Source organism: Gadus macrocephalus, chromosome 17 (assembly GCF_031168955.1).
Source record: "Gadus macrocephalus chromosome 17, ASM3116895v1".
Classification (NCBI taxonomy): Eukaryota; Metazoa; Chordata; class Actinopteri; order Gadiformes; family Gadidae; genus Gadus; species Gadus macrocephalus.
Window position 1 is genome coordinate 5,926,859 of NC_082398.1, and position 26,338 is coordinate 5,953,196.

Here is a 26,338-nt window from a genome sequence, read left to right on the forward strand (position 1 = left end):
AAAGGTATAAAATATTTATTTGTTCAGAAAAAAAAAAGCATTCCTTTTTTTAAACAACATACGAGTTAGCTTCAAAATTACATTCTCAAATGGCTTGATTTGTTACCGATACCAAACTTGTCGTGCAGGTTTTTTTTTCCTCTGGTTTTATTCAAATATAAAATGACGAGTTAAAGACTATGTGCTCAATGGAACATACAACATTAGAGAGCCAATGAGTTGGTCAACATGTAAACGCATCGCGCCCATTTTGAACCCGCTGTGCATCCACTTACAGCACATGCAAGAAAAAGTGGAGTATCCACAGATGAGAATCAACACAAAACTAGCTAGGCATACCAATAATAACTAAACAAGCTGTATGACGAAGCTTGCAATAAATAAACAAGGTTACATTTCCATTGAAAGGTGGATTGTAAGAAACCCAATTTGTACAAGTAAACGATTTGGCATATTACTTACATATAACTTGATTGTAACAAAAAAAAAAGTCTTGTTTCATGTTTACAGTCGACATGTTTTTTTCGCATGGTGAAGTGGAGTTGATGTTCTAACTAGATCTACACCTGTCTAAGAAGGTTGGGTACAAATTTAAAAAAAGCTGGCAATCAGTGGTGTAAGGTCACTAATGCATTAAGCAGCTAGAAAATGACATGCATAATTTAGTTAAGAGTATACATACTGTATCAAGTGTGAATGCAAACCGTTTATTTGTGCAGTAATAACATAGTAAACAGTCTGCAATTTGTCAACTCTTTCCAAATAATTACAATATTACAAAAAACCTTGTTAAGACTTGTGCTCTGTGTTTCCGTTAGAAATTAGGTAAAATATAAACAAACTTGTAGGCGTGTTCCCTGTACAGCATTCAATTAAAAGTAGCCCATGAACAAAGGGGGGGGGGGGGGAATGAGTCCTTACCCCAAGTGAAGGAGTTCAAGTATCTCTGGGTCTTGTTTGTGAGTGAGGGGACGATGGATTGGGAGATTGGCCGGTTGAAGATGACTGAGATGAGTGATCAACAAAAAGCCATCGCAATCACAGAAAAGAAGAACGGTAGATGACAGGGAACATGATGGTCATCTCTGGTGTGTAATCTTTTGTTTCTTGTCCCTTTTGAGGTTTTTCCAATTTAGCTCCCGTTCGCTTCTGGAAAAGAAATATGCGGTGAACTAGGTTTGTAGATTGCAGAGGAAATACAACGTGCAGTTCCCGACACATGCAATGATATATATCGTTGAAGAGGTAAGATGTCTCAAAATCTCTTTCAGTCACACCGAAGTCAAAATATTTTGATCAATTATGAATTTGATCTCCTATTCTCCTGTTCCCAGTCTTTGCATCCCCGCGTCCACAACATCAGTTAATATTCAGCCTGAGACATACTCAAATAAGCTTTCCTTCACACTAATCCTAATTTATTGAACACACCCAAACAGAATGAAAACACAGAAATGGGATCTAAAAGCACAACTGTAAAAGCTGGTCGTTTTCTCTCCATTTTAAAAACACACACACACACACACACACACACACACACACACACACACACACACACACACACACACACACACACACACACACACACACACACACACACACACACACACACACACACACACACACACACACACACACACACACACACACACACACACACACCGGTCTCCCCTTCTTAACCGCCCCCTACACACCGAGACCTTTCCTCAGTGATGGGGATGGGGGGGGGGGGGGGGGGGGGGTCACCCTGTTAAACCCCTCGTCCTTTTACCTGCCAGAGTGGCGCCGTGCCGCTGCAGCTGGCTGGTGAAGAAGCGCTCCCGCTGGGACACCTGCTCGTCCCAGGCGTCCAGGATCCGGCGGCACTCGGGCGGCTCCAGGTCCAGGGTGTCCGGGTGGGCCTCCTCGATGTGGGCCCGGACGCCCTCCAGGCTGTGGGAGTAGAGCAGGTCGCCGCACACCATGCACACCAGCAGCTGGTTCAGCGGGTCGTGGTCCATGAGGTAGCGGCTCCGCCACGCGCCGTCCGAGAGGGAGCCCAGGTCCTCGCCGCCGCCGCCGCCGCCGCCGCAGCCGTGGTCGGCGTCACCGTCTGGGGGGACGAGGACGAGGACACACGGGTGTAAAGCTCAATGTGAAGGGGTTACGTTCAAGGCAAGGCAACTTTATTTACGTAGCACTTTTCCTACACGAGGCAGAATCAAAGTACTTTGTCATAAAATAAAATAAAATAAAATAGATAAGTAAAGGAAATGAAGAGGCAATGTAGTTCAGATTTAGCAGATAGCTAATGCAAGCATCAATTCACCTTCTAGCGGGACGGTGTCGCTCGAGTACGAATAATAGCCCATCTCAGCGTCTGAGGTCGAGCTGCGGAGGAAAAGAAAGGGGAAAAAAACGATGTAAATCTCATTTTTAGGGTTGCCCTTCTACAGACGTTGGGAGGTTTATCCGTAACGTCCGGTGCCGCTTGCCTCATAAGATGTTCCGAGTCCTCGTAGGCAGGGTCACAATCTCCCGGGTCCTATAAGAAACACACGGAGAACAAGGTGAGCCGGGGGGGTTTACCGTGACGGACGACGACTTGAGACGGGGGATCAACTCGGAGCCCCTACCTGGTTCTCGGTGTAATGGGGCTGCTCTTGGTCCTTGGCGGGCCTGATGGGCTTCCAGTTGCCAGGCGCTCTCCTTTGGGACAGCTCCCGGTCCCGGATGGCCTTCCTCGCTCTCTGCTCCTTCTTCTTGACCCTCCAGTACTCCCTCTTCCGCCTCAGGAACTCGTCCTGGGACTCCCCCGGGATGGGTTTCGGGGGGGCCAGGGTGCTTAAGGGCACCAGTTTCGTCGGGGAGGCCTGCGCGGGTTTGGGCTTGGGGGGCCGAGCGTGGGCGGGCCTCACGGGGCTGCCGTAAGAGGCGTTGCAACCCGAGGTCGGAACGAGGGGCTCGATGGGGAAGAGGTTGATGCTGGACAGCGGATTGTCTGGGGGGGTGAGAGTAGCGAGAGCCGGCGCCGCGTTGCTATTCTCGTGCACGGCCCACCTCCTCACCCTGGACTCGGGCGTCGGCTTCCCCGCCAGACGCAGCTCGGCGCCCGACGCCCCGTCGGACGAGGGGGCGTCGACGTTGCCGCCCGCCGTCGCGCCCTTGTGGCACTCCGACGCGTCGGGGTCACAGGACGCGCCGGAGGGCGGCCCGGCGTTGACCTCGCGCCGGCCCCTGCCGGGCGAGGAGGCGGAGCTGCAGACCGGCGGTTTCACCTGGAGCAGGTCGGGGCAGCGCCCGTCGTTGGACGCGGTGGGACTGACCACCAGCAGCGTGGGGATGCTGTGCACCGCGGTGAGGGTGGCGGTGGGGGCCTTGGGCTGCAGGCAGCGTTTGGCCGGCGGACTCATCGGGCTCTTCCCCGACGGGGCGTTGTTGACCGAGAGGGGATTCAGAGACTGAGATACCAAACAAGAAAAAACAGTTTTTCAAGCTTAATCTTGGTGATTGTTAACAGTTCAATGATCGGTGCATTCAGAACATGAGAATATGTTACTACTCCTCGATTAAGTCCAATGTGCTCTCACGCCTTCGTATTCATACCTTCCATTAAAAAGCATATAACCTCAATTCATTAAGATGCAATTGTGAATGTAAGCAGGTCTACATCCGTATTGTGAAAACTGTATTTGGAAAATATCATCATCATGAATGCATGGGTCTGGACACTCAACATACCTGTACGTTGTTTTGGGACGAGAGCCTGCTGTTCTGTCTGTGACCCAGCCCCCCCTTCTGCCTGGCTTTGGAGCGGGCCCTCTGCTGCCTCTTCTTCAGCTTCCAGTACTCCCTCTTCTCCTGCAGGCTGCTGCCACAGCTCATACCGCCCTCCACCCCCACAGGCTCCACGAACAACGGTCTCCTGAGCGGTTGCTGTGGGGCGGACGGCCGAGGCTGCGGTAGGCATCGTGAAGGCGCCGCCGCCGCCGCCGCCGCCGGTTGCACCCTTTGTGGCTGCGGCGGCTGTGTGGCGGGTGAGGGGTGCAGCCTCGGCGGCTCGGAGGAACAACAATGCTGAAGGTGATTGCCCGACTTTTTGGTGCACAGCCTTTTGGCCCGACGTAGGGGAGACAACGTCTGCGTCGGACCCCCCTCGCCTAAGGCAGTGGGGCACTGGGGGTCCGGGGTTGTGGAGGACAGCGGTGGGGAGGATTCGCCGGTCTGGGTTGAGGCATAAGGGTAAGGGTCTCGCGGACAGGCGTGCCCCAAGTCATCAGGGTCCGCCTGCCAGCTTTTGATCTGCAGCGTAAGGTTGGCAGCCAACGGCAGCTTGTCGTCGTCTTCTTCTCCTCCTAGGGAGGCCTCCGGGATCTCCGATTTCATCTCCTGCACCGAGTGCTCGTCTGAGACGTCCTCCTCTCTCTCGGCTTTACACGGAGGCGGCGGCTCTGTTTTTATAGCGGCGGGCTGACATTCAGTCACGGTGCTGAGGGATTCTTCCAGCAGCTTTTTCATGGAGGCCACGGCGAGAAGAGTGGTCGCCTGGGTTTCGGCACTAAGGGTTGGATCCGGCTCTGGCTGAGGCGAGGCCAGCGGAGGCGACGGCGAGGGGGCCAGTTTGATTGGACAGATGGCTCGTTCATCAGGTGGAATATTTAGGTCAGCGGCCGGTACGGGTTCTCTCTCCACTTTGATCTGCTTCGCCTGCTGAGGATTAGGCACATTAACATTACAGGAGGGGAGGACGTTCATTTTCAGTTTGGCAGAATTCCTGATTTGCGTAGCGGTATTGGCCGTCATGGCCGACCGCTGAAGGGGCGTCTGCTTGTGGGTCTTCCTCCTTTGCATGGCTGCGTCCCACGCCGGCAATAAGCCGTGCTTCAGCTTAGTGGCCCGGGCCGCCCTCTGCTCCCTCTTCTTCACCCTCCAGTACTCTCTCTTCTTGGCCATGCGTTGCTCCTCGGTCAGCCCCGCGTCCTCACACGGCGGCGCCAACAGCGAAGAGACCGCCATCTTCATGACGCAGCCGCCGCCGCCGACCCCCGTCGCTGACACCTCGGACCCGGCGGCCCGGGGAAACGGAGGGTGCGTGAGAGTGATCTGAGCGGCGTTGGGCCCCGCCGAGCGGTTGGAGTGCGCCACGGCCGATCTCTGAAAGTGCGCCCTGGGCCTGACGGACAGCAGGCGCGGAGGCTTGTTGGCGGACGGACCGTCCCTCGGCAGCGTGACTCGGACCTGAGCCGGACGCAGCGGCGGGGGCGGGCGGTGGCCGAGCCGTCCCGAGTACCCGAGCGCGGCGTCCCTGCCGTGACCCAGAGGCCCGGCGTGAGACGGATGCGGCGAGTGCGCGACGACGCCGTCGTCGGAGAGCAGACAAGAGGTCTGTTCCGCCTCGTGCCCCGCCCCCGCCGCCGCCGCCGCCGTGTCCGTCGGCACCGGGGCAAGGCTGACGGTCACCGTCCCGTCCTCTTTGATGAACCCGCCGATGGTCTCCGAGGCGTGGGTGAGCATCCCGCCCGTCGACCGGCCCCCCAGGGCGACGGCCTGCGCTCGGGCCCTCCTCATCTCCTCCAGGATCTTCTGATAACGTTTGACTCTCCTCATCAGGGAGTCCTTCTCCTTCAGCTGGGCCTTCACCTCCAGGGACTGCTTGGCACGCTGCTCCCGCTTCTTGATGCGCCAGTACTCCCTCCGTCTGGACGCCGTCTGCTCAGGAGACTCGTTGGGGAGGACTTTGGGGACGTTCCGCGAATTGTAGATGGCGGCGAGGGACGGGAACTTGACTCTTATGTTCCGTTGATTGGAGAAACACTTCTGCGTTTCGACGAGTCTCTGCCGTGGCGTTCGGCATCTGGCGATCGCCCGGTTGACGTTGGAAAAATACGCGTGGTTCGAAAACTTCCTGGGGTAATCTATCCGTCGTTCAACCTTGACGTTAGGCGTGAAAGCGGGCTGTGTTTTCCTAGAGACCTGCGGGTTTTCTACTTTGATTAATAACGTGTTCTGATTCGGACTAGGTCCAACTGGGTTCAACCTGGCTGGCCCCGACTCCTCGTTCGTTCTCTCCTCTTTCTTGACAAGTCGAGGCACAGAAGATGAATCAAGCGTCACTCGAGCGTTCTGCAGTAAGCGATTGGCAGGTGCCTCTCGAGGCCTGGGGCTACCAACGCTTTGTTTTGGGCACATGCTTTGTACAGAAGATAGGGGAGGGGGATGTTTGAGACCTCCACCGTGCGATACCCCTGCCTTCTGCGTTACCGGCCTCGGGAGCGTTGTTCCTGTGAATTGTGTCCGCTCTCTGCTTTTCGTCGACCTAGCTGCCAGCTTCGCTCTCTGTTCCCTCTTTTTTATCCGCCACTGCTCCCTACGCTTGGCTACTCTTTCCTCCTCCGACACTGGGGTCACTCGTGTCTTATCAACACTATCGTCGCTCCCGCCGGTTACCAAGGCACTCGTTTTGAGTCCGACCTGACTCGCTGCGTTCGCCGCTCCACTCCTCCCAGCCTTGAGGGAAGCGAGGTGGGTGGACGACGCGGTTTTGAGGCCTGCGGTGACCTCAACGTTTAAAGGTTTCGGCTGATTGCATCCTACTTGTGGCTTTTGTTGTGCTTTAGGTGACGGTACGGCCGGCCTGGGAACACCCGGATGGGGCGTAGCTGTGGAGGAGCTGCCTTTTGTGGACATTTTGGATTGTAGCTGGCACGCTTCCGTTGTCCCTGATGGGTGCAATGTTACTCTATTTGGAGGCACTGAGGGGGCACTGATGTCCAAGGTAGTTTCACTGGATCTGGATTGAGGTGAGGTAATAGAGCCACCTAGAGGGCCTCCTGATGATTGGCATTTCACTGAATCATTATCAAATGCACTGGTTCCATCTGCAATGTGACCTGACGCGGTAAACTGTGGCAAAACTTGGTTGAGTTTCATCGTTTGAAACCATCTCTCTTTTTGGCTTGGACTCGTGTCCCCTGCATCCTGAACTGGTGTTTTCTCCCTCAGCGAGGCCTGAGAAACATTGACCACGTTGCCTGAATTCTGCTTCCTTTGCACTGGGGAGCCGGGGGCGGACTCGCAGCCAGACGCCTGTGATGGGCAGACATCGGTGCCCTGCTGCTGCATTGCTGGCTCGCTGGACACCAGACCTCCAACGTGGTTTCCGTTCCAACTTCTGCCGACCAGGGCGTCCCTTTGTAATTCAGTTCATTATTCTGCTTTTGGTCAGTTCGAAAATCATCCCTCCTACGACGAGTGCGTCCGAGCTACACATCACAAGCGAATGCTGGCCGTCTCTGTGATGTTTCTGCAGCTGACATCACTCTCATCATCCACATGGGTCCTGGGGGGTAGAGAGGAAAGGTTTTTTTTGTTGGTATAGCATGTATGCAGTCCCACCGTTACGCCGTTTACACACTTGGAGACTAGATATAGGTGATGGATTATTTGTTTCATCCAATTAACTGTGATATAGTTAGTGAAATGTGTTGTTTGAATATCATTACAATATTTTAATTATATACCACCGCCTATTATGGTTAATAAATAAAAACACACGCGCGCGCGCACACGCACACACACACACACACACACACACACACACACACACACACACACACACGTGATGAGTGATGTTGAATCAGCAATCTATGCGTATTATTCGTAATAACGTTGCAGACCGGAATAAATAGGCTATCAACGCTACATCTATGCCGTAACCGTTAATCATTGTGACAGAGGATTTGTATCCGAGGACCTTTAAGTGTGAGATTTTAACATGTGATTAAATTGTATGCTATTTCAAACATGCCATTTCAAATTCCAAATATCCAGGATTCTGTAGAATACGAGGGGTTCCTCACATTTGTTTGTGATAGCGAACAGGAACCAGGAAGGAAGCAGAGCAGCACTGTCCCTTTAAACCTGTCCTTTTCTATCGCCTATTCCATTTGTCGCTAGCCATTTCATTCTTTATACCTCTTTCCCTTGAATCCACAAAGCGATATAGTGAAAACCAACACGAACGCATAAAAAAATGCCGATACGTACAGGACCCTCGATAAATTCATGCGTGATCTGTGTGCTATGGCTGTGTGTCTCTTGCAGCGGGCACAATGGACAAGATCGTCCTCCTCTGTCCACACAGACTGGCGCCTGTCTGTGTCCGCTCCCCGTCTCTAGAAAACGAGCTGAACAAGCCACGCTGTAAGACAAGCCGCTAACCGCACACGAGGACTGAAAAGACGTGGAAAAACATGCATATGCGTTTACCTTTTAGTTACACTTAACTTTCCGGGACAGTTTGTGAACGTTTGGACAGATATTCTGCCAGGACACTGCAGTAGCTACTTTCCGCGAGCCTGCCTTTCTCTCTGTAGCTGCCTTGACAACGATAGAAAGTACCAGGATGTGGGACCTTGATGTGTGCGTGTGTGTGTGTGCGTGTGTGTGTGTGCGTGTGTGTGTGTGTGTGTGTGTGTGTGTGTGTGTGTGTGTGTGTGTGTGTGTGTGTGTGTGTGTGTGTGTGCGTGTGTGTGTGTGTGTGTGTGTGTGCGTGTGTGTGTGTGTAGTGCATCGCGTGGACATGTAGGCTTAAACCCTCATCTTTTTTTGAGAGCCCTCGCTTATCATCAAGGGACCTCATTTTATCCATCCGTGACAAATGATCAAAAAAAATAGAGTAGGCCTACTATGGTAAGCACGCTGACGTTAATAGACTCCGTTTAATTTCACTAATACGGTGCGCTGAAGGATTGAATGAGCTAAAATATTTTTAGACTGACACTACGCGACACAAAGCGTTTGGTAGATGCACCAATTATGAATAATATTAATATCAACCACGTCAACAACAATAATAACAATGGCTGCTTTATAAATTATTGCATTTTTATGGGGTCGTGGCCAAACCACGTCATTGCAACTTGCAGTTGGACAAAGGTTCCCTAATTTGTAGGCTTATATTGAGTTGACTACAGTCCATATTTATTTAACGTATTACATTCAAATGACCGCTAGTAGACTACAAGCATTATGTAATGTAGGCTATTGTTTTGTTTTTCTTAATATATGTACTACAGTATTACAGTTTCTAACATGCTATGTGTTGTGTCTCTTTTTTATTTTATTACACGTCCATCCCTGTGTTATACGTGGTTTGACCTGATTGCGGGGATATATAAAGTATTAGTCCTACTCCATCTGGCCCCCGGGTGCGCGTGTCAATGCGTGAAAGCCGCTACTGTCTCTTTAAATTTACCCAGGAGCCCCTTAAGGAGCCCCAGGGGCCCCTAGTACGGCTCCCCACCCTGAAGACAAGCAGAACCTTAAAATACATACTGGAGGCCCGCTAAAGCGCTTTACAAACAAGAACAACACACACTCGCGGAGCCGAAGACGGACAGAGAACCGGTAAAAATACGGTGGCGATACATAAAAAGTTAACTTGGCTCCCCGAGCGGAGCGCATGTGGGGGGACGAGGGGTTCATTTATAAATACGGCACAGGCACCCAAAAGCGTTGGGTCCGTCCTCGGCTGCTCGCGAAAAACGGGTGCCGAATATAACATGCTATGTAACACTGCTGTGTGAAGGCGATTGGGGAGCCACAATCATATTCCAAAAAATCAGCCAGTAATGGAAGAGAAAGATACGGGGGAGAGCGATCCTGTGGACCTCCAGTGTGCTGAGCAGACAGATCTCGTCTCATTAATAATAAGCGGAGAGGAGGAAGCGACGCAAGAGGAGAGTGACCTGGGAAACGGTTCACTACTAGGAGGTAAACTAAAAAAATTACATATTGTTTATGTTTACTGTCCACACTCCACAAGCCCGTGTGTCAAATCCACGTTCTTCCTGCCGGCCATTGTCAGCCAGAGTTAATCCGTGTCATGGACAATGCCATGTAGCAGCATGGCCCCTTGTCTCAGTGGCTCCTATAAACAAAGGCTAAATACCGTGCTGGGAAGACTTGCTGTGATGCACAGTCGCCACCCAGCGGAAGCTAGCGGTGGGAGTCGCCGCCCCTCATATGATGCCCGTAGAGGCAATGCGGAAACGCTTGATTCTCTTCTCTTAGGTGTAGCACACATATCGGATAATGAAACAAAATGTATGTATTTCATGTGTCTGTAACGTGACCATTCATCCACCGTTTTTTTTTTTATTGCAAACACACTAATCCTTGACATCATGATCTGTGTTGTAAAATGTCAACCCTTAAAAAAAAGGACCAGTGCAACTCAGTGCAAACGGCTCTTCTGAAATGGTCTGTTTCTCCCCCCCCCCCCAGACGAGGACGACGAGGACGACGAAGACGGCGGCCTAGCCAACGGCCACGATGAGGACGAATCCCAGAGCAGCATGGCCACGCCCGCCAGCTCCCCCCACACCAGCTACTGGAGCGTCACCGAGGGTCCGGACCAGCCCCTTCTGCTGTCCCCTGCCCCGGGCCCCTCCGGCGGCGGCGGCAAGGCCCCAAGGGTCCCGAGGGCCTCCCGCCAGGGCCTCAGCCGCATCCCGGGCCGGGACCACCGGCGGTACTACCACGAGTATTGGCGCAGCGAGTACCTGATGGACTTTGACCGGCTGCGGCAGGGCATGATCTGCATGGTGTGCGGCAGCTCGCTGGCCACGCTCAAGCTCAGCACCATCAAGCGCCACATCCGCCAGAAGCACCCCGACTCCCTGCTGTGGAGCCCCGCCGACAAGGAGGTGATCCGCTCGGGCTGGGAGAGCCACCTGGGCCTGGGGGGCGCCCACAAACCCTTCTTCCCCCCGGAGGAGGAAGGAGGAGGAGGAGGAGGAGGAGGAGGAGAGGGAGGAGGAGGAGGAGAGGGAGTGGGCGTTGGTGCGCGGCCGCCGGACCCCGTCGGACCCCTGGGAGCGCTGGGAGCCCTGGTACCCCTGGACCCGGGTCTGGAGGAGCTGTTTGCGCAGGATCCTCCCCCTGCAGCAGAAGCCCCTGCGACGGCTGCTGACACGGGTGGGTTGAGTAAACCCGACCGGAAACCCTGGTGCACCGGTGTGGGTCTGGAGGCCGGGGGGGGATGTTCTCCCGATCTCACACTTGGTGGCAGTGTGGGCTCGCCTCCGACTCCGGGAGCAGGGAGAGCGCGGCACGGTGCACAGAGGGGAGGGTGATGTAATGTTGCCGCTGTGTGGCTGAGAGACGTTCACCCATGGGAGAAGGCACAGGTCAACGGGGTGGTTTGATTGGTCGGCGATGTTTTTCTTCGTGTTATCGTGCCCCGCGGGGCCAGGAGAAAGCAGTTACTATAGCGACAGGGTGCAGGTTGATGTGAGGCAATCAGTCACACACAAAAGCGTAGAGGAAAGTGTGCTGGCCCTGCCCTACGTTAAGAGAGTCATGAAATAGCCCGTTTCAGTTGGCCTGTGGTGAGTTCAATGTGATGTTCTTTGCTTTGAATTCTGGCCCCACGTTTTGCAAGCTGCTATGAAGGGTTGCGTAGTGTTTAAGTGTGTTTTTAGTGTGTCGATGGAAAGGACCGAGAAATTGTAGAAATGATAAAAAGGTTACTCTTATGGTCTGGCCAATAGGATCTCAAGGGGTCTGCATGGGATTGGCTCGGGATTTATCACTCTTCATCAGTTGCGTCGTTGCCCCAGGCAACCAGATTACGGCAATTGTCAACCATTTTGTTATGTCTCATACCCTCCATTGGACACATCATACAGTAACATCAGCATTACGGAATCTCAGTTACAAGGGATATCATGTAACAACAGAAAAAAAGATAGTTTTTGAAATGGGTACTGCATTCCAAATTCCTAATATTGGCAAGCAACGATGAGCCTTACACTGTAAGATCATCTGATGTTACATTTACCAGCAAACATTTATTGTTTGCTTATTAGAAACCAGCTCGTGGGACATTAGTTTTGAAATCCTTCTGGGCTCTGAGCGGTCTCCATTGTTGAAATGCAACTCAGAGATTGACCAGCGTTTCAGCATGGCTCTGGCCATTGAGCTTCTTGGAGGATGAGGCCTTGAAGGTCTACTAGAATTTAGAACCGCCTCAGTTGATCCAGTAATTTTGCATGCTTACATGGCTGCAGCACGCTGTGTAAGTGTGCCAATTTGTTTAATATCTGGCAACACAGTGTAACAGCCAACAGGGAATCATAACAAACAGGCCAAAACATAACATTCTGACCGCAAAACGGGCATATTAAACTTTATTATACTGGCTGTTGCATTGTCAGTCAAACCAGTATTTCAACTGAGCATCAACTGTTTCCTCAATCTCTGATGACTGATATCATTGGTATTTTATGATTTGGCAGAGTACATTTGTTACATTTTGTACCCTTAACCCTTGACTCACATATCATGGTTTACGCAACCATTCTAATGCAACAAGGCTCGTACTGTTCTGGTGACTGGATGACATTCAGACGCGAGTTTGAATGTTTCCTCGGTTTTGCAAATGTTTTATGCAAATACACGAGGTCAGTTCTATTTCCTTCCTTTTTTTCAAAGATTACCGGTCGTTCATAAACGGGCTTCAGAGTGCCAGTTCACGTTTAAACACATTGACATTAACTGCTATTGAGTCACTCAGCGATATCACCACCAACCAACCTTACAGTGAGTTCAGAAAAGCGTAGTTGAGAAGATACTTCCAACTCGGTGCCTTTTTAGTTGTCAGGGAGCCGTCTCTCCACCCGTCACGACGCCAGCCTTACGCCGCCTTCACCCATCGTTGCCTTCCACCTTCACAGGATACATCGACCCCACCCCCCCGCCCCTGCACCACCCACCCCCCCAACAACCACTGGGTCCAACCCCCTACACGGGGCTGAGGGGACCCCCCCAAGCCTCCAGCGAGGAGGAGGAGGAGGCGGAGGCGGAGGAGGTGCGGCGGCGGCGGGAGGAGCCGATGAAAGTGGAGACGATGACGACGGCGGCGGGGACGGGCGTGGAGGAGCCGTCGGCGCGCACGCTGGAGCGCTACCTCAACGACTCGCTGCACGCCTGGTTCCGCCAGGAGTTCCTCATGGAGTACGAGGCGCCGGCGGCCGGCGCGGGCGTGAGCCGCCTGCTGTGCATGGTGTGCGGGGGCCAGCCGCACTCGCTGCACCTGGACCACATCAAGGGCCACGTGCTGGAGCGCCACCCCGACTCGCTGGTGTACAGCGCCGAGGAGAAGCACCGCGTGCTGCAGGCCTGGGCCCACGCCCACCCCGGTGAGAGGGGGGGGGGGGAAGCACCGCGTGCTGCAGGCCTGGGCCCACGCCCACCCCGGTGAGAGGGGGGGGGGGGGGAGAAGCACCGCGTGCTGCAGGCCTGGGCCCACGCCCACCCCGGTGAGAGGGGGGGGGGCATGGGGGGTCGTAGAGGTGGAGGAGAACATGGGGAAAGGTTGAGGAGGAAGAGGAGAGAGAGAGAGAGAGAGAGGGAGGAGAAGGTTGAAGAGAAGGAGGAGAGGGAGGAGGAGGAGGAGGTTGAGGTGGATGGGACATGACGAGGAGGAGGGGGGTGGAGGAGAAGGGAGAGGAGGAAGAGGAGACCAGTTTCATCTTTAATTCCTGAAGTTGAATTGTATAACTGACAATTGCTAGGCCATGGCCCGAGATGACAGTCCCAGATAAAACAGGAGACACAAAGACCAGGGTTTATGCATTTGTTATGCATCATGTTAACGTATTGTATAACTGAGGTGAAACAAATCAAATCACTCCAAATCAATCTGAATATAATCAATGCCGGAGAAACGGCTTCTTCCTCACCTTTATTCGCATGTCAGTTTGCCCCCCGAGGAGAGTAGCGGACCCAAGCCCCATTGCTAACCCGAGTCTGAACCACGGTGACTGTCTGTTCTCAGAAGAGGAGGCGGGGCCGTTCATCAAGTCGGAGCGCGACGCCAAAGACCCCGAGGCCGGGCTCTCCCCTCAGGACGCGGGGTACCTCCAGGGGGGCTACGCGCTCCCGCCGGGCCACGCCCCCCTCACTCTGGACCCCGGCGGCGTTGGCGGCGGCGGCGGCGGAGGTCTCATCGGCGAGGACGGCATCGGCGGCTTCGGCGGGGCCGTGGCCGGGACCCCCGACCACCGGGGGCCGCGGGGCCGGGGGGCCCCCAGGAGGAGGCGGCTCCGCGGGGGGGAGCCGTGGCGGCTGCGGCTGGACTACCTGGTGGCCTACGGGCCCCAGGGCCGGGGGACCTACTGCATGGTGTGCTCCCAGGCCCTCGCCGAGACCAAGGTCAGCGGCTTCCGCCGGCACATCCAGGAGAGCCACCCGGAGACGGGCGGCCTGGGCCGCAAGGAGCGGGAGGCCATGGCGGCGGCGTGGACCAAAGATTACCACGGCGACCACGTCAAAGAAGGTAGGCGATGCCGCCGCCGCGCGCACAGCGCTCCAGAAGTGACTTGTTGTTGTTTATTAGCACTGTTAAATGATGAAATACCAACGCTATATATTTTCGACGTTTTAGGCGCCGCCATTATTACTTAGGATTACTTGGAAGCATTGGCAGCACTCACGGTAGTGCGCATTTAACATTTGAATCACCACATTGTGCAGGCGTTTCACTTAAAGGGGACATGTTATGCCGCCAGGTGTGAGTGTGATTCGCTTCACAAGGGGTTTTGGAAACCTGCCTCTTCTGACATCACAGGTGGGCGTGTCCACCCAGATGTGTGACGGATAGAGGATCAACGTTTGCTACGGTCCGCTGGGTAGGCTGGTAGACTGATCTGTCCAGCACACATCTAGGTGGACACGCCCACTAGTGACGTCAGAAGAGGCCGGTTTTCCAAACGGCTTGTGACGGCTGATCCCACTCACACCTGGCGGTATAGCATGTCACCTCTAAACCAACTCCAAAACAAACCATTCATTCACATATTCCCCCGGTTTGCCATGAGGACCGTTAGCACCTCTGACCCGCTATGCCCCGCCCCCTTACCCCGCAGAGCTCCACCCCAGCGAGCTCGTGGCTGCCACGGCGACCGACGGCGGCGCGGCGGCGGCGGCGGCGGGGAGCGACTGGCCCTCCCCCCTCGCCGGCGGCGGCCTTCGGCGGCGGCGGCGGCGGGCGATCAAGAAGGAGCCCCCGGGAGGTCCCGGGGAGGAGGGGGAGCAGGGGGGGGCGGCGGCGCCCGGCTCCTGCGCCGCCGCCTCCGCCTCCTCGCGCCACACCCACTACCCGGGCAAGGACCAGCGGCGCAACTACCAGGTGCGCTGGCGCCAGGACTTCCTGATGGACTACGACTGCCGGCGCCACGGCCTCATCTGCATGGTGTGCGGCTCCACGCTGGCCACGCTCAAGGTGAGCACCATCAAGCGGCACATCCAGCAGGTGCACCCGCAGTCGCTGGCCTACGACGCGGGCGAGCGGCAGCACGCGCTGCTCTGCTACGGCCGCGCGGCCGAGCGCTTCGTCCACGCCGACGACTGCTTCGCCCGGCAGGACCACGGGCACGGGGGCACCGGGACCACGCCCACCACGCCCACCGGACTCTCGGGGACTTGAGGCGCAGTGGGCGGGCTTGGGGGTGGGTGGGGTTGAGTTGTTTTTGTCGCCTGCTCCGGAAGGTTCTTAAGGCGGGGATGCGTTCTGGAGGGACTTGTGAGGCAGCTGGTAGGTAGAAGTGGTGCAGTCGATGAGGGGCGGAGATGGTTTTAAAGGACTAACGCTAACTGGGTCACACCGTCGCCCGCGTGTTATGCTAGCTCCGTGCTGGGGGGGGGGGGGGGGGGGGGGGGGCGGAGGGAGGAGGGGAAAATACACAGGGCTCAGTTGTTCAGTTGTTTCTTGAGTCTTTACGTTCTCAGGAAGCTTGAACAGACTCAGTTTGTTTTTCTTTCTTGTAAAGATTGCCAGAAAATTATCATTTTTAAAGGTTATGTGTCTGAAGACAACACAGCACTTTTTTTGTCACCCCCTCCCCCACCCCCACACCCCCCTTGAAAAATGTTCCTTAATCCTGGCGGTCTTCTTACTTAATGCCAATTCAGCGCGAGACCGGGGTTACAAGATATAAAAATACGATTGCTTAAGACAATGAATACCACCGTGCAGCCATATGACTTTTTGGCTTAGTCATGTGTTTTTATTTTCTGTTCACCATCGTCGATAGGGAGGGAGGTGAGTGTACCTCGATTGTCAACCATCAACACCAATGTCCGTCGCTCATCCTTTATGACACAAGTCCATACCTATAGCCATGTCCCGTAAAACCACCTTTGCTGCGAACTGCACACAAATAAGAAAGTCACACGTTGTAAATATGTTGAAAGTTTTAATTATGTTTCTTTTATACATGCACTTTTAGGCGTCCTGGTTTGTACTAAACAACTTTTGAATATGCTCTTTCTACTCAACTGAACGCCAGTGCTAAAAGGTTGTTTATTTCTTTTTTGCATGAGGTAAGAATTCCGTTCCAACTTCGCCGTTTGTAAAGCATATGTTTTACAAAAAACGGTAGCATATGCAAAGAATATTGTACACAAACAAAGTCATCAAATGTCACTTTCCTACCAGGGAAAAGGCTCAACTCAGGGATGCTCAATATTCCATGTTCCAGCTATGCTATGAGATGTTATGTTGTGCTATTACAGTTTGTGGTCCATCACCTTTGAGACGCAGAGAGCACCAGGCCAGCTGTGACCTGCAGAAGTGTCTCACTGGCGACATGTGTTCATCCTCAAGCTTTTGACAAAAACATTGTTCACTCAACTTTTGGGGGTGGCCAATGACAACCAAAACCGTTAGTTGTAAGTGTACCCGTTTAAGACACGCCCCCATTTACAGTTCTTATCGTGTCATATTTTAGCGTTGATCACGTCAGCCTCTCGTTCTTTACGGCGACAGAAGCCTTTTGATTTTTGACTTGGCACTTAAGTTATTACATAAAATGAATGAAGTTACAGCTAGATGAATGATTTACAATAGAGGAAAAAGATATAGGACATATAGGTGTGTGTGTGTGTGTGTGTGTGTGTGTGTGTGTGTGTGTGTGTGTGTGTGTGTGTGTGTGTGTGTGTGTGTGTGTGTGTGTGTGTGTGTGTGTGTGTGGTGGGGGGGGGCACTTAAAAAGACACCCATTGAAGCACTCTGTTCCTAAACAATCACACCAATATTCCATAGCTTTTGGAAGTTGATTCATAATGTTACCCTCCTACCGGCTTGATGTCCCCCAGTTCACGTATTAATTATCTGCCTGTCCACTTCATCTACTTTTTGTTCCCTTTCTGAATATTTCATACAATAAATCATTTGGGGGGGAAAAAACAATTGTCTTGTTCAAACTCTGCCTCAGCTTTTTGTCCTCATGTTATTCTCATTAGATGATCAATGCCATTGACGTCCAAATTCCGTCAGCCTACCGTAACCATTCTTCCTCCTTGATGTATGATAGATACTGAACCTAACACTAGGACCAGGTATTCATTATATATCAATGTAGTAGCATGGGAGTTATAGTTCCAATCCCTAAACCAGTACTGAAGCTTAGTTTATATGCAGCTCTTTAGTGGGTGTTTAACACAGAGTATTCATATCCATGTACATTTCTGTGGGTTTTAATAATACATTAGATTTTATAGTGCCTTTCATCAGGACCCATGGTGCATATATGAGACATCATTTCTGGGTTAATACTATGCCCTAGGTAAAACAAAATGATCAACACAGCACGGTCCTTTAACACGTTTTTATTAATTTCCACTCAGTACAGGGACCACAGTTGTATTTTTTCTTTCCATTTTTTTTTTTTTTTCCATCTGTAACATCTTTCCCCCCAGAATACTATGGTCTAAAAACATAGCTTACAAAGAAAGAAAGCTCTGATGATGTTCTAGTGTGAGCACATCAAGATACCGCGTTGGAACAGTCCAAAAGAAAAGAAAAAGTCTGATCAGGAAAAACAAAAGTGAGGTCTGCACACAGGCGTTCAAATTAACACGGTTAAAACTCTGCATGGGTTATCCTATTACATATATACGTCATATTACATTCTGAGGCGAGAAGCAGTACGACGCTGAACCTGAAGAGAAAAATACGTTTGCTGTAAATCATTTTCACATCTATTGCAAAGAAATATGAAGTATCTGCATCTGTAAGTATCCGTCTGTCACGTAGCATTTCCACACCTTCATTGAACTTAAAGGAACCCCTGGATCGGCGATGCACCGCACACACGCAAGCCTTCAGACCCCGCACACAAACAAAGCTCGAGTCATCATCATCAGGAGTTTGGCGATTCGGTTTTTTGGACAATGTTACACAGGGAGTCCAGCTATGCCAATTGTGAGTTCGGCGTTTAAGAATGTGTGCGCGTTGACGGCAGTGTGTGAAAATCAAAAACAAAAAACACAAAACTCCAGTGCGAAAACAAGTTCCAATAGCCTAGAATAAAGACTGGCTTTAAAAACCGCAGCTCAATCAATAATTTAAACAAAACGAACGACCACGCTGTTCAGTGCCCTGTGAAATATAGTCGGGGAGCTGAACTTCCACGTGGAAGTCGGTTCAGTGAAAACATGCAAAGAGACGACACAATCAAATATGCATGTGTGAGACGGGCAAGTTCCCCGTGTACGCATAGAAGTACAATGAGCACAGGCGGATATGTAGTAGTCTTTTTCTTCGGAGCAGGTGAACGGTTCCGGAGGGGATCCAGTTGCAGGCCTTCCCGGAGTCAAGGGGCTACACTCAAATGACCAGTGATGAGCAAACTAGGGTTTGGGGAAGGGAGGAACAATGCAATTCTGCAATTCAACAGAGATTCAACACTCCTACAAAATATTGACTTGCTGTTTTTTTTTTCTCCATTTAATTAAGAAACACCATCGTTAACAATTACAATAATCATCTTAACGAACAAAGAAAACAGATGGGGAGGGGGAGGGGATCTAGAATACGTTACAGCCTCCATCTGTGTGGTTAGTCGGTTATCCTACGACATGCTATTCATTGCATTTCATTTTACAACAAATAAAAAAAACTCCCCATAACCTAAGATTTTGTTAAACTGATTCAGTCTTCCCCTGTAATACTTTAAAATATTTGCCAATCCTGAATTTCTACTCCCTTGATATTTCAAATAAATCCCCAATAAATAGCCAATTAAAATAATATCATGACATTTTTTCCAAGATGTATAGTTTGTAATGAGCCTAGAAGAGTTAAAGCGGCTATCTTATCGGTACTAAAGATAATTCTTATAGTTTAACAGGTGAATGCAAGACTTATACACAACTTAACGACTTAAAGGGTACTGTGTTAGGAAAAGGAAAGTGGGGAATGTTCCTTTTTTCCTATCAAAAGCAAAAATCATTATGTTCCATTACAGCAGAAGAGACACCATTGCCATCTTAAAGTGTATATATACATACGGAAAACAGTTCAGAATACAAATTGCATCAAATCATAAGATGGGGTGAACTAGACCAAATTATCACAGCTGGCTCAGTCTTCCTATTTAAACCTGCCTGTGCCGTTTAAAACACAAATCAGAGAAGAAAAAAATACGTTTTTCAGTGCATCGCAGATAGCAACACAAGTGCCATGAAGGTCAGCAGGAAAAAAAATGCATCAGCCAGCCTCCTCATACGAGGAAAATAATATATTAAACATTTGTGTATTTCTTTTTTTAAGTTAAGCTTTTCTTTTTAAACCTTCTCTAGCGTGTTGGTCGTACTATTCCTTTTGCGCGAAATGCATTGTTTGGATGTTACAGACATTAGCTTTTGCAAAACGGCCACCAAACCTAAAAGGAAATACCTCCCTCCCCCGCCCCCACCCACGACAAAACCAGGTAATAGATTCAGTCTAGTTCATTCACCCTGCCATCGACACTCTGGAGACACGGAATCACCACGGCAACCACACAGGTCCCGTCAGCGTAGCTCTTTATGTTGCTCGCTAAACGCTGTGTTAATCTGAAGCTGCACAGTAGTTTCAACATTGACTATCGAAAAGCTGGAGAGGTTTTAAGATTTTATTTCTACTATAGCTTGATCGGCACGCGTGTGTGGGGGGTGTCGGTATCAGCGTTGTAGGGGGGTGGTGGATGATGGGGGGGGGGGGGGGGGGGGCTAGCTGGTTTGCTTTTGGGGTGGGAGGGGGATATGGGGAGGTGGGGGGAGAGGAGATTAACGGGAGGGGATGTGGGAGTGGAATTTGGAGGGTGGGGGGGGGGGGGGGGGGGGGGGGGAAATGATAATGGGGGATGATGCCAAGGGACTTTTTGCAGCAGGGGTGTTGGGCGATTATTCGGTTTTGCTGCGCTTCATGGAGCCTGGAAGCTTCTCTTGCAACCTGAAGGCGAGAAGAGGGAAGGACACGTCGGTTAGAATGAGAACAGGCCACTCAATCAATACCGGACAGAAGCCATTTCCGATACATCTGATATGGCTGACTCTGATTGCATCCAATAGGAGTCAAGCGAGGACCGTGACTCTGCACTCTATTGCAGCGTGATCTCATGACATCACCAATATAATCCTGATCAGCGCCATCGACCGCTCGAGCAGTTGTTGAGGCTCGTCTACCTTTATGGGTACCATCGCCAGACTGACACAGACAGCCAGCTATTTGTAATATTTACATACTTTCCGTTGGGGGTCAACGGGTCGGCTGAATGAGATACGGGCAATGTTTGTACCAGACGGTACGCTATACAAGTAGAGAATGAATCTTCGGACAAAGCTACAAAGTGCTTACTTGGCCATTGTGGAGTTGACTTGAGTGCGCACGACATCGATGTACTGATCGATCTGGGTCTGGAGAGAAGGGATGGAGAGCAGAAGTGTACAGGGCTCGGGCTAACTCAGCACTGAGGGATGAAACATCGCCCAGCCATCAGAAATGGGAACACAACATTTAGGCCGGGCATTTAGCAGATGCTTTTATCCAAAGAGACTATAGCGGGTCATATAATTAAAAAATATATATAAATAAAAAAATCGATCTATCTCACACACACCCACACCCACAATAAAAAACGACACAATTTTGCTTATGCACTGGATAAGCGTCTCTTGAGATCAATAAATTGTTCAATTTAACCTGATACCATTAGTCTGCTCAGGTCTGAGCTCATCTTGCTCAGTCAAGATGTACTTTCATTGCTGCACTTTCATTGATGTACTTCAAGCAGTCTGATTCAAAGTGCAGGGGATCAATGCCAAGATTACGATTTGTCAATGTTTTGCTTGTACGCCATTGGTTCAATTATGACAAAGTAAGCATTAATTATCATCAGGTGTCAGTTGTGAAATGTACATAAAAGAAACCGCCTGGCTCGACAGAAAACCTGACAAATATCTTGTGTGGCGCAATTTTAACAGCACTGTATATCAATACATTTATACATATATATATATGATTGAAATCGTCCAGGGCGGCAGATGTATAGTTTTCTGCTGCTAGGCAAATTCTGTGTACTACGTCCTGGCACTTTAAAATAGTACTTAGCATTGTGTAGTGTCTTATCCTAGCCATCTTTGTTGTACACGGGGAATGGGTTAACCTAGCGTTTTAAGTGCTTGGCACTTAAAATTGCGTTTCTTTGAATGCCTTTACTCTAGAGACAGCGGTATATGGTCGTATCTCATTCTTCTGACAAATGTACTTACTGTAAATCACTTTGGATTAAAGCATCTGCTAAATGCCCTAAATGTAACATACTCTGAAATGACAGCCTTGTGAACGGCTACTCCCCTATAAACTGCATGTCGAGTTCAACTTCCCATTTTGGATGGTTTGAGAAGTGATAAAAAACACCACCATTTGCCTTAGCCATTTCCCTAAACGTGGCAGAATGCACGAGTGCTCGTGTGAGCCACTTGCAAAACACTGTGCTGATTAGGTCAGCGGCTGGACTTTGAGACCAGCTCATCAAGTCGCCAAGATCAATAGAGACAACAGCAACACAGGCACATTCAAGGAAAAACTCCTTCAGTCCTCCGGTTTGTACAAACCGTTTGATACATCTACAGGAGAATCCCCTTATAGTGATGGCCCTGTAGATTTACTTTGAGCGTTACCATGAGAAGCCTCAAATCATTGTTGTTGGATGTTGTATTAAATACATATACACCATGTCTATACATGTTATATCTTGAACTTTTCCATAAAACGCACAAGTGTAAGAATTGGTCTAAGAATTGCGTTTTTGTTTAATTTCAAACCTCAGTCAAGTACTGAGGTTTAAAATTAAACTAAAATGCAATTCTGAGACCAATTCGGGGTTAGAGACGGTGGTGAAGAGGGAACAGCACAGTCTGTTCCTCAGGTACTAAGGATTGAATTGTGAGGCGTGTTGCCACGGTTACAGCATGGGTAAAAGCAAGGCCTGATTCGGAGGGGCAAGAACCAATTTGTATTTAAGTTTAAATCTCTGAAATTCCATTAGACAGGAATGAGAGATCCCAGATCCATGTTAGGTGAATGTCTCTTTTCACAAGCGAATACCCATTGCCTTGTTTGTTGTGACACACATTTTTGGGCTGTAGAACTTGTTAGTCTTTTTAGGACAGAATTTCTTCAGAAATAAATAGCCAAATGCAGCCGAAGCCAATCACTTTCTCTCAAAAACCAAAAACACTTCAGTAAGGTGAAGTGGACATACCAAAAAAGGTAGAAAATAGATTCCCCATTTTGTATAGTTATCAGTCCGTTTTACATATACAAAAAGTATCTATCGTTTGTCAAAGCACTGGGTAAACTCTTATTCAAAAAGGTGCCATATAAATAGAGCCATCGTGATGCTCAAGTGACGGCAGTGGAGGCTGACAAAGCACAACCCAAAAGAGGGAAGAGGCTACTGGAAGGAGTCATGCGGTGAGGTCATTGGTCCGTCTGACTCAGCAGTATTTAATGAAGGCTTCTGGCCGTCAGTATCGCTCACCTTGTTCTTCTCGTAGACGGGAGGGACAGCGAAGAGGAGGATGTCAGCTGTGTGGAAGAAGGTGAAGAGGGGTTATTACCAAAAATGTGCATCGATATTCGAAAGGACTATTTAAAGATCCCCATAGAAATCTACTATTGAGCAAACGTAAGTTTAGCAGACGTGTTTTCCCATCATGTTGATACCATTCCCTGAGTCACTGTTGTCAGAGAATATGATATTGTGACGATTATTATTTTTCTTTATATTTTTCGACGTGAATCCAAATCAACATCGTATCATCATTTCAGCATACCATTAAAATTAGAACGCAAGATTTAAATATGATGACTATTTGAAAGGATGTAAAAAAAAAAAAAAAGTATTGATCCAGAGCCAGGAATGGATCGGGACAAAGCCTGGCTTCCTTCCTTTAGGCGAGTGCGCCGTTTCCTTCTCTCCTGGGAGCCGGTCAGTGAGCAGAGCTCTACTGGGGTCTGAAGATCCAGCTCAAACCAGTACGCAGCAGACTCAAGCCACTCCTTACAGCCATACATCTCCCTACAGGAGCTTTATGGTCTTGTGACTGTACACTAAGGTCATGAAGTGACATAAGCGAACTATCCACTTGGCATTACCAAACACTCTCTCACTTGCTTCAACAATGACTGCATTGAATGGACTCCTAATGATTCGACATCATGAGAACCAGATACCCGCCATCTTCATGTATTTTTGCATTGAGCACATTTTGTGGCATACCTTCCGGTGTCACGCCCGAGTTTACAATCTGACATTAATAAAGCCGCATCTTATCTTATCAGTGAAGATGGTTGATATTAGCATCCAATAAACAAGAAATTACAATGTCACGATAATCATCATGAGGGTCAGGAAAGGAAATCTTATTTTATCGGGCATATCTTATCGTAATCTATCTAGACAATAAAACGGGCGTATCAAACCTGATATCCTGATTATTTTAGGGGGCACGTGTTCTTATCCTAATCCATTCAAGCTACAAAACCAGATATCACAGTAAGGCGCTGTCTTCACATCCTGCTGACCTTTCAAAGACACAACGATCCTATTGCGATCCAATAACTTTAAATTCATTCCATCTTACCGAGAATGAGGATGGTGATCCCGTTGAAGACGGCTCCGACGTAGGTCAGCAGCCACATGCCCACAGCAAGCTGGGGGGGGAGAAACAAACAAGCTGGGTTAGACGCCATCGCCTTCTCTAACCAACCCATCAATCGGTGGGGGGGAGGGAGGGATCGTCCATTGGAGAGGGATATGTAGAGCAATGCGTTGACCTGTTTTTTTTTTACTTCTTGGGCAATGGTTTCTAGGACATCACAGATTAGCCAAGCCTAACACGATTGCTTATCGCCGTTGTGAAACGACACACGTGTATGGGGAGAGGGATTCACCCGTATTATCTTTATCTATTCTGAATTGTTCACCCTCCGTTTACCGGTTCATAATCATTGCTTTTGTAATAAATCTAGCATTTGGAGTGATAAGACCAACATATTTACATATTCAAGAACATTTTAATCAATTTTGCGTCACCATCACAATGTTTGTAGTCTGTCTAGTGGCATCATGTTTGCCGATTACATCGTTCATTCCCCGTCTCATCCAAAAAGTGATTTTCTTGAATCCATAAAACAAGGCGGACGTAGCCACTTCGAAGACGGGGGGGGAGGCGAGGACGTGGCGCCCAGAGGCCCGGGTGAATGGAGGCGGCGGAGTCTCCGTGTGACGGACATTAGCTCCGCACGCCCGCTCCCGGGATCGCCGCGGGACCAGGGGGCTTTGAGGTCGGGTTAGGTCGGTCAAACGCGAACCTCTCTCTCTCTCTCTCTCTCTCTCTCTCTCTCTCTCTCTCTCTCTCTCTCTCTCTCTCTCTCTCTCTCTCTCTCTCTCTCTCTCTCTCTCTCTCTCTCTCTCTCTCTCTCTCTCTCTCTCTCTCTCTCTCTCTCTCTCTCTCTCTCTCTCTCTCTCTCTCTCTCTCTCTCTCTCTCTCTCTCTCTCTCTCTCTCTCTCTCTCTCCTTCCGATGGCACTGCTTGTCGAGCAAGGCTGTCGCTATCCCTTCCTGACGCACCCCACCACCGCCAGCAGCACCGCCAGCAGCACCGCCAGCAGCACCGCCAGCAGCACCGCCAGCAGCACCGCCAGCAGCACCGCCAGCAGCACCGCCGCCGCCCCCCCCCCCCCCCCCACCCCCCCACCCTCTCCCCGGCTAAGCTACCGACCCGATAGCTTCTGGATGCTAAGCCTGGTTATTTACGTCTCGCTCACATTTCATCAGCTCTTCCCCCAATTCGGCCCACATGCATGCATTCCGCAGAGAGCCAGTCGTGGAGGAAAAGACTAAGAATAGAGGTCTGCGAGGGCCGTGCTCCAATAAAAGAACGGAGAGGAGAGGAAGAAGAAGAGAGAAGGAGAGGAAAGGTGCCCTGTGATTGGCCGTTCACCGTCAAACACACACAGAGACAGAGACACAGAGAGGGAGCGTGACGAGGGACATCGATTGGCCAATTAGCCGGCCTTGCAGCTCTACCTTCAGGGAGTCGACCAGGTCCTCGACCAGGAAGAGGCGGCTCATCTGCTTGAGGGCGCGGTTGATGTAGGTCAGACTGGCGTCCACGTGCTTGCGGAAGGTCTCTGGGGGGATGCTGACATCCTTATCCATCATAGTCCTGTGGCGCACGCCGCAGGGAAAAGGCAGGAGTGAACACCAGAAACAAAACAAGCGCTAATATTTGTATTTCATATTTTATCCCTGGGTTAGCTGCTGGGTTGTATTTAATACAAGTTGCTTGACAACTCGAAGAAACAGGTTTACAACTAACTACCCGCCTCGCATGTAATGGCCTCCAATTTCTGACAAGCTAAACAATAGCTCTTTCAGGACCACCGATTCCATCGCAGCGGATCCAGCCCGTTTTAGGACAGGGTTGGACGGTGTCTGTGGTGTGTGGGGAGCTCCAAGTGTGCCTCAATAAGGTGGTGGACACTCCTGAAAAGGTCTTTCTATAAATACCACCAGGCTCAGTTCAGAGCCCGTCAGGCCTGACCCTCACACTCGCCTGGTAACCCAGCTCCACAAAGACCCCTATGTGTTTTCACCAGTCCCTGGTGAATAATACATCCATCCCAGCTGTTCCATACATTTATTTTACTATAGGCAGGTAACGGCTAGGAAAGGGTGTTCGAATCCCAGGAGAAGATACAGGGTTCGAGGCCCAATGTCCGCGGACTACCTATTAGTGTCCTTGAGTGACCCCTACCCGTGCTGTAACGACATGCACTACTGAATTGACCTCAAGAATAAGTATATTTTAATTACTAAATGTAAAGCTTCCGATGCTGATTGGGACTTCCGTTGCATCATCCAGTGACCCACGGTCCGTATCATGTAAAGAAAATAAAACTAGTTTATAAATTAGCACTTGGCATTGTGTAGCATCTTATCCTAGCTATCTCTGT

At 50.4% G+C, this 26,338-nt stretch overlaps 4 protein-coding genes across 10 annotated transcripts in view; 1 reads left to right on the forward strand and 3 right to left on the reverse strand.

Annotated features, from left to right (window-relative positions):
- si:dkey-28a3.2 (zinc finger translocation-associated protein) lies at window positions 1-2,217 on the reverse strand. The gene is made up of 3 exons (XM_060035858.1): window positions 2,190-2,217; window positions 1,772-2,092; window positions 1-1,149 (listed from the first exon to the last, which is right to left on the reverse strand). Exons 1-3 carry the CDS (start codon window positions 2,215-2,217, stop codon window positions 1,133-1,135), a joined length of 366 nt encoding a protein of 121 aa, XP_059891841.1. The 3' UTR covers window positions 1-1,132.
- Window positions 2,129-9,918, reverse strand: LOC132475682 (uncharacterized). 5 transcript variants are annotated; one of them, XM_060076927.1, is made up of 6 exons: window positions 8,248-8,354; window positions 8,026-8,165; window positions 3,721-7,318; window positions 2,616-3,440; window positions 2,475-2,524; window positions 2,129-2,370 (listed from the first exon to the last, which is right to left on the reverse strand). In XM_060076927.1, the coding sequence occupies exons 3-6, from the start codon at window positions 7,099-7,101 to the stop codon at window positions 2,277-2,279; spliced, it is 4,350 nt and encodes a 1,449-aa protein (XP_059932910.1). In that variant the 5' UTR covers window positions 7,102-7,318; window positions 8,026-8,165; window positions 8,248-8,354; the 3' UTR covers window positions 2,129-2,276. The 5 variants fall into 5 exon arrangements, with proteins under 5 accessions (XP_059932910.1, XP_059932911.1, XP_059932913.1 ...); XM_060076928.1 differs by having other exon boundaries at window positions 7,954-8,165; XM_060076930.1 differs by lacking the exons at window positions 8,026-8,165; window positions 8,248-8,354 and adding an exon at window positions 9,772-9,918.
- Window positions 8,709-19,442, forward strand: zfta (zinc finger translocation associated). The gene is made up of 5 exons (XM_060035859.1): window positions 8,709-9,738; window positions 10,267-10,787; window positions 12,875-13,184; window positions 13,823-14,323; window positions 14,913-19,442. The coding sequence occupies exons 1-5, from the start codon at window positions 9,612-9,614 to the stop codon at window positions 15,470-15,472; spliced, it is 2,019 nt and encodes a 672-aa protein (XP_059891842.1). The 5' UTR covers window positions 8,709-9,611; the 3' UTR covers window positions 15,473-19,442.
- The window catches only part of rtn3 (reticulon 3), a 21,885-nt gene continuing 13,186 nt past the window's right edge, over window positions 17,640-26,338 (reverse strand). For all 3 annotated transcript variants that reach the window (XM_060076934.1, XM_060076933.1, XM_060076932.1), the window contains 5 exons: window positions 25,410-25,548; window positions 23,962-24,031; window positions 22,857-22,903; window positions 20,669-20,727; window positions 17,640-20,263 (listed from right to left, as the gene is read on the reverse strand). In XM_060076934.1, the coding sequence (XP_059932917.1) occupies window positions 20,215-20,263; window positions 20,669-20,727; window positions 22,857-22,903; window positions 23,962-24,031; window positions 25,410-25,548 (364 nt within the window). In that variant the 3' untranslated portion in view covers window positions 17,640-20,214. The remainder of the gene's footprint in view (window positions 20,264-20,668; window positions 20,728-22,856; window positions 22,904-23,961; window positions 24,032-25,409; window positions 25,549-26,338) is intronic.

Bases quoted from the DNA above. Each gene is read 5' to 3' on its own strand.
- si:dkey-28a3.2 (XM_060035858.1), bottom strand. From the start codon at position 2,217: ATGACAAAGTACTTTGATTCTGCCTCGT. The intron at 2,093-2,189 runs GTAGGAAAAGTG...TCGTCCCCCCAG, and splicing joins GTACTTTGATTCTGCCTCGT to ACGGTGACGCCGACCACGGC.
- LOC132475682 (XM_060076930.1), bottom strand. From the start codon at position 7,101: ATGCAGCAGCAGGGCACCGATGTCTGCCCATCACAGGCGTCTGGCTGC. The intron at 3,441-3,720 runs GTATGTTGAGTG...TTGGTATCTCAG, and splicing joins CGTCCCAAAACAACGTACAG to TCTCTGAATCCCCTCTCGGT. The intron at 2,525-2,615 runs GTAGGGGCTCCG...TGTTTCTTATAG, and splicing joins CCCATTACACCGAGAACCAG to GACCCGGGAGATTGTGACCC.
- zfta (XM_060035859.1), top strand. From the start codon at position 9,612: ATGGAAGAGAAAGATACGGGGGAGAGCGATCCTGTGGACCTCCAGTGT. The intron at 9,739-10,266 runs GTTCACTACTAG...CCCCCCCCCCAG, and splicing joins GGAGAGTGACCTGGGAAACG to ACGAGGACGACGAGGACGAC. The intron at 10,788-12,874 runs GGAGAGGGAGGA...CGGCGGGAGGAG, and splicing joins GAGGAGGAGGAGGAGGAGGA to CCGATGAAAGTGGAGACGAT.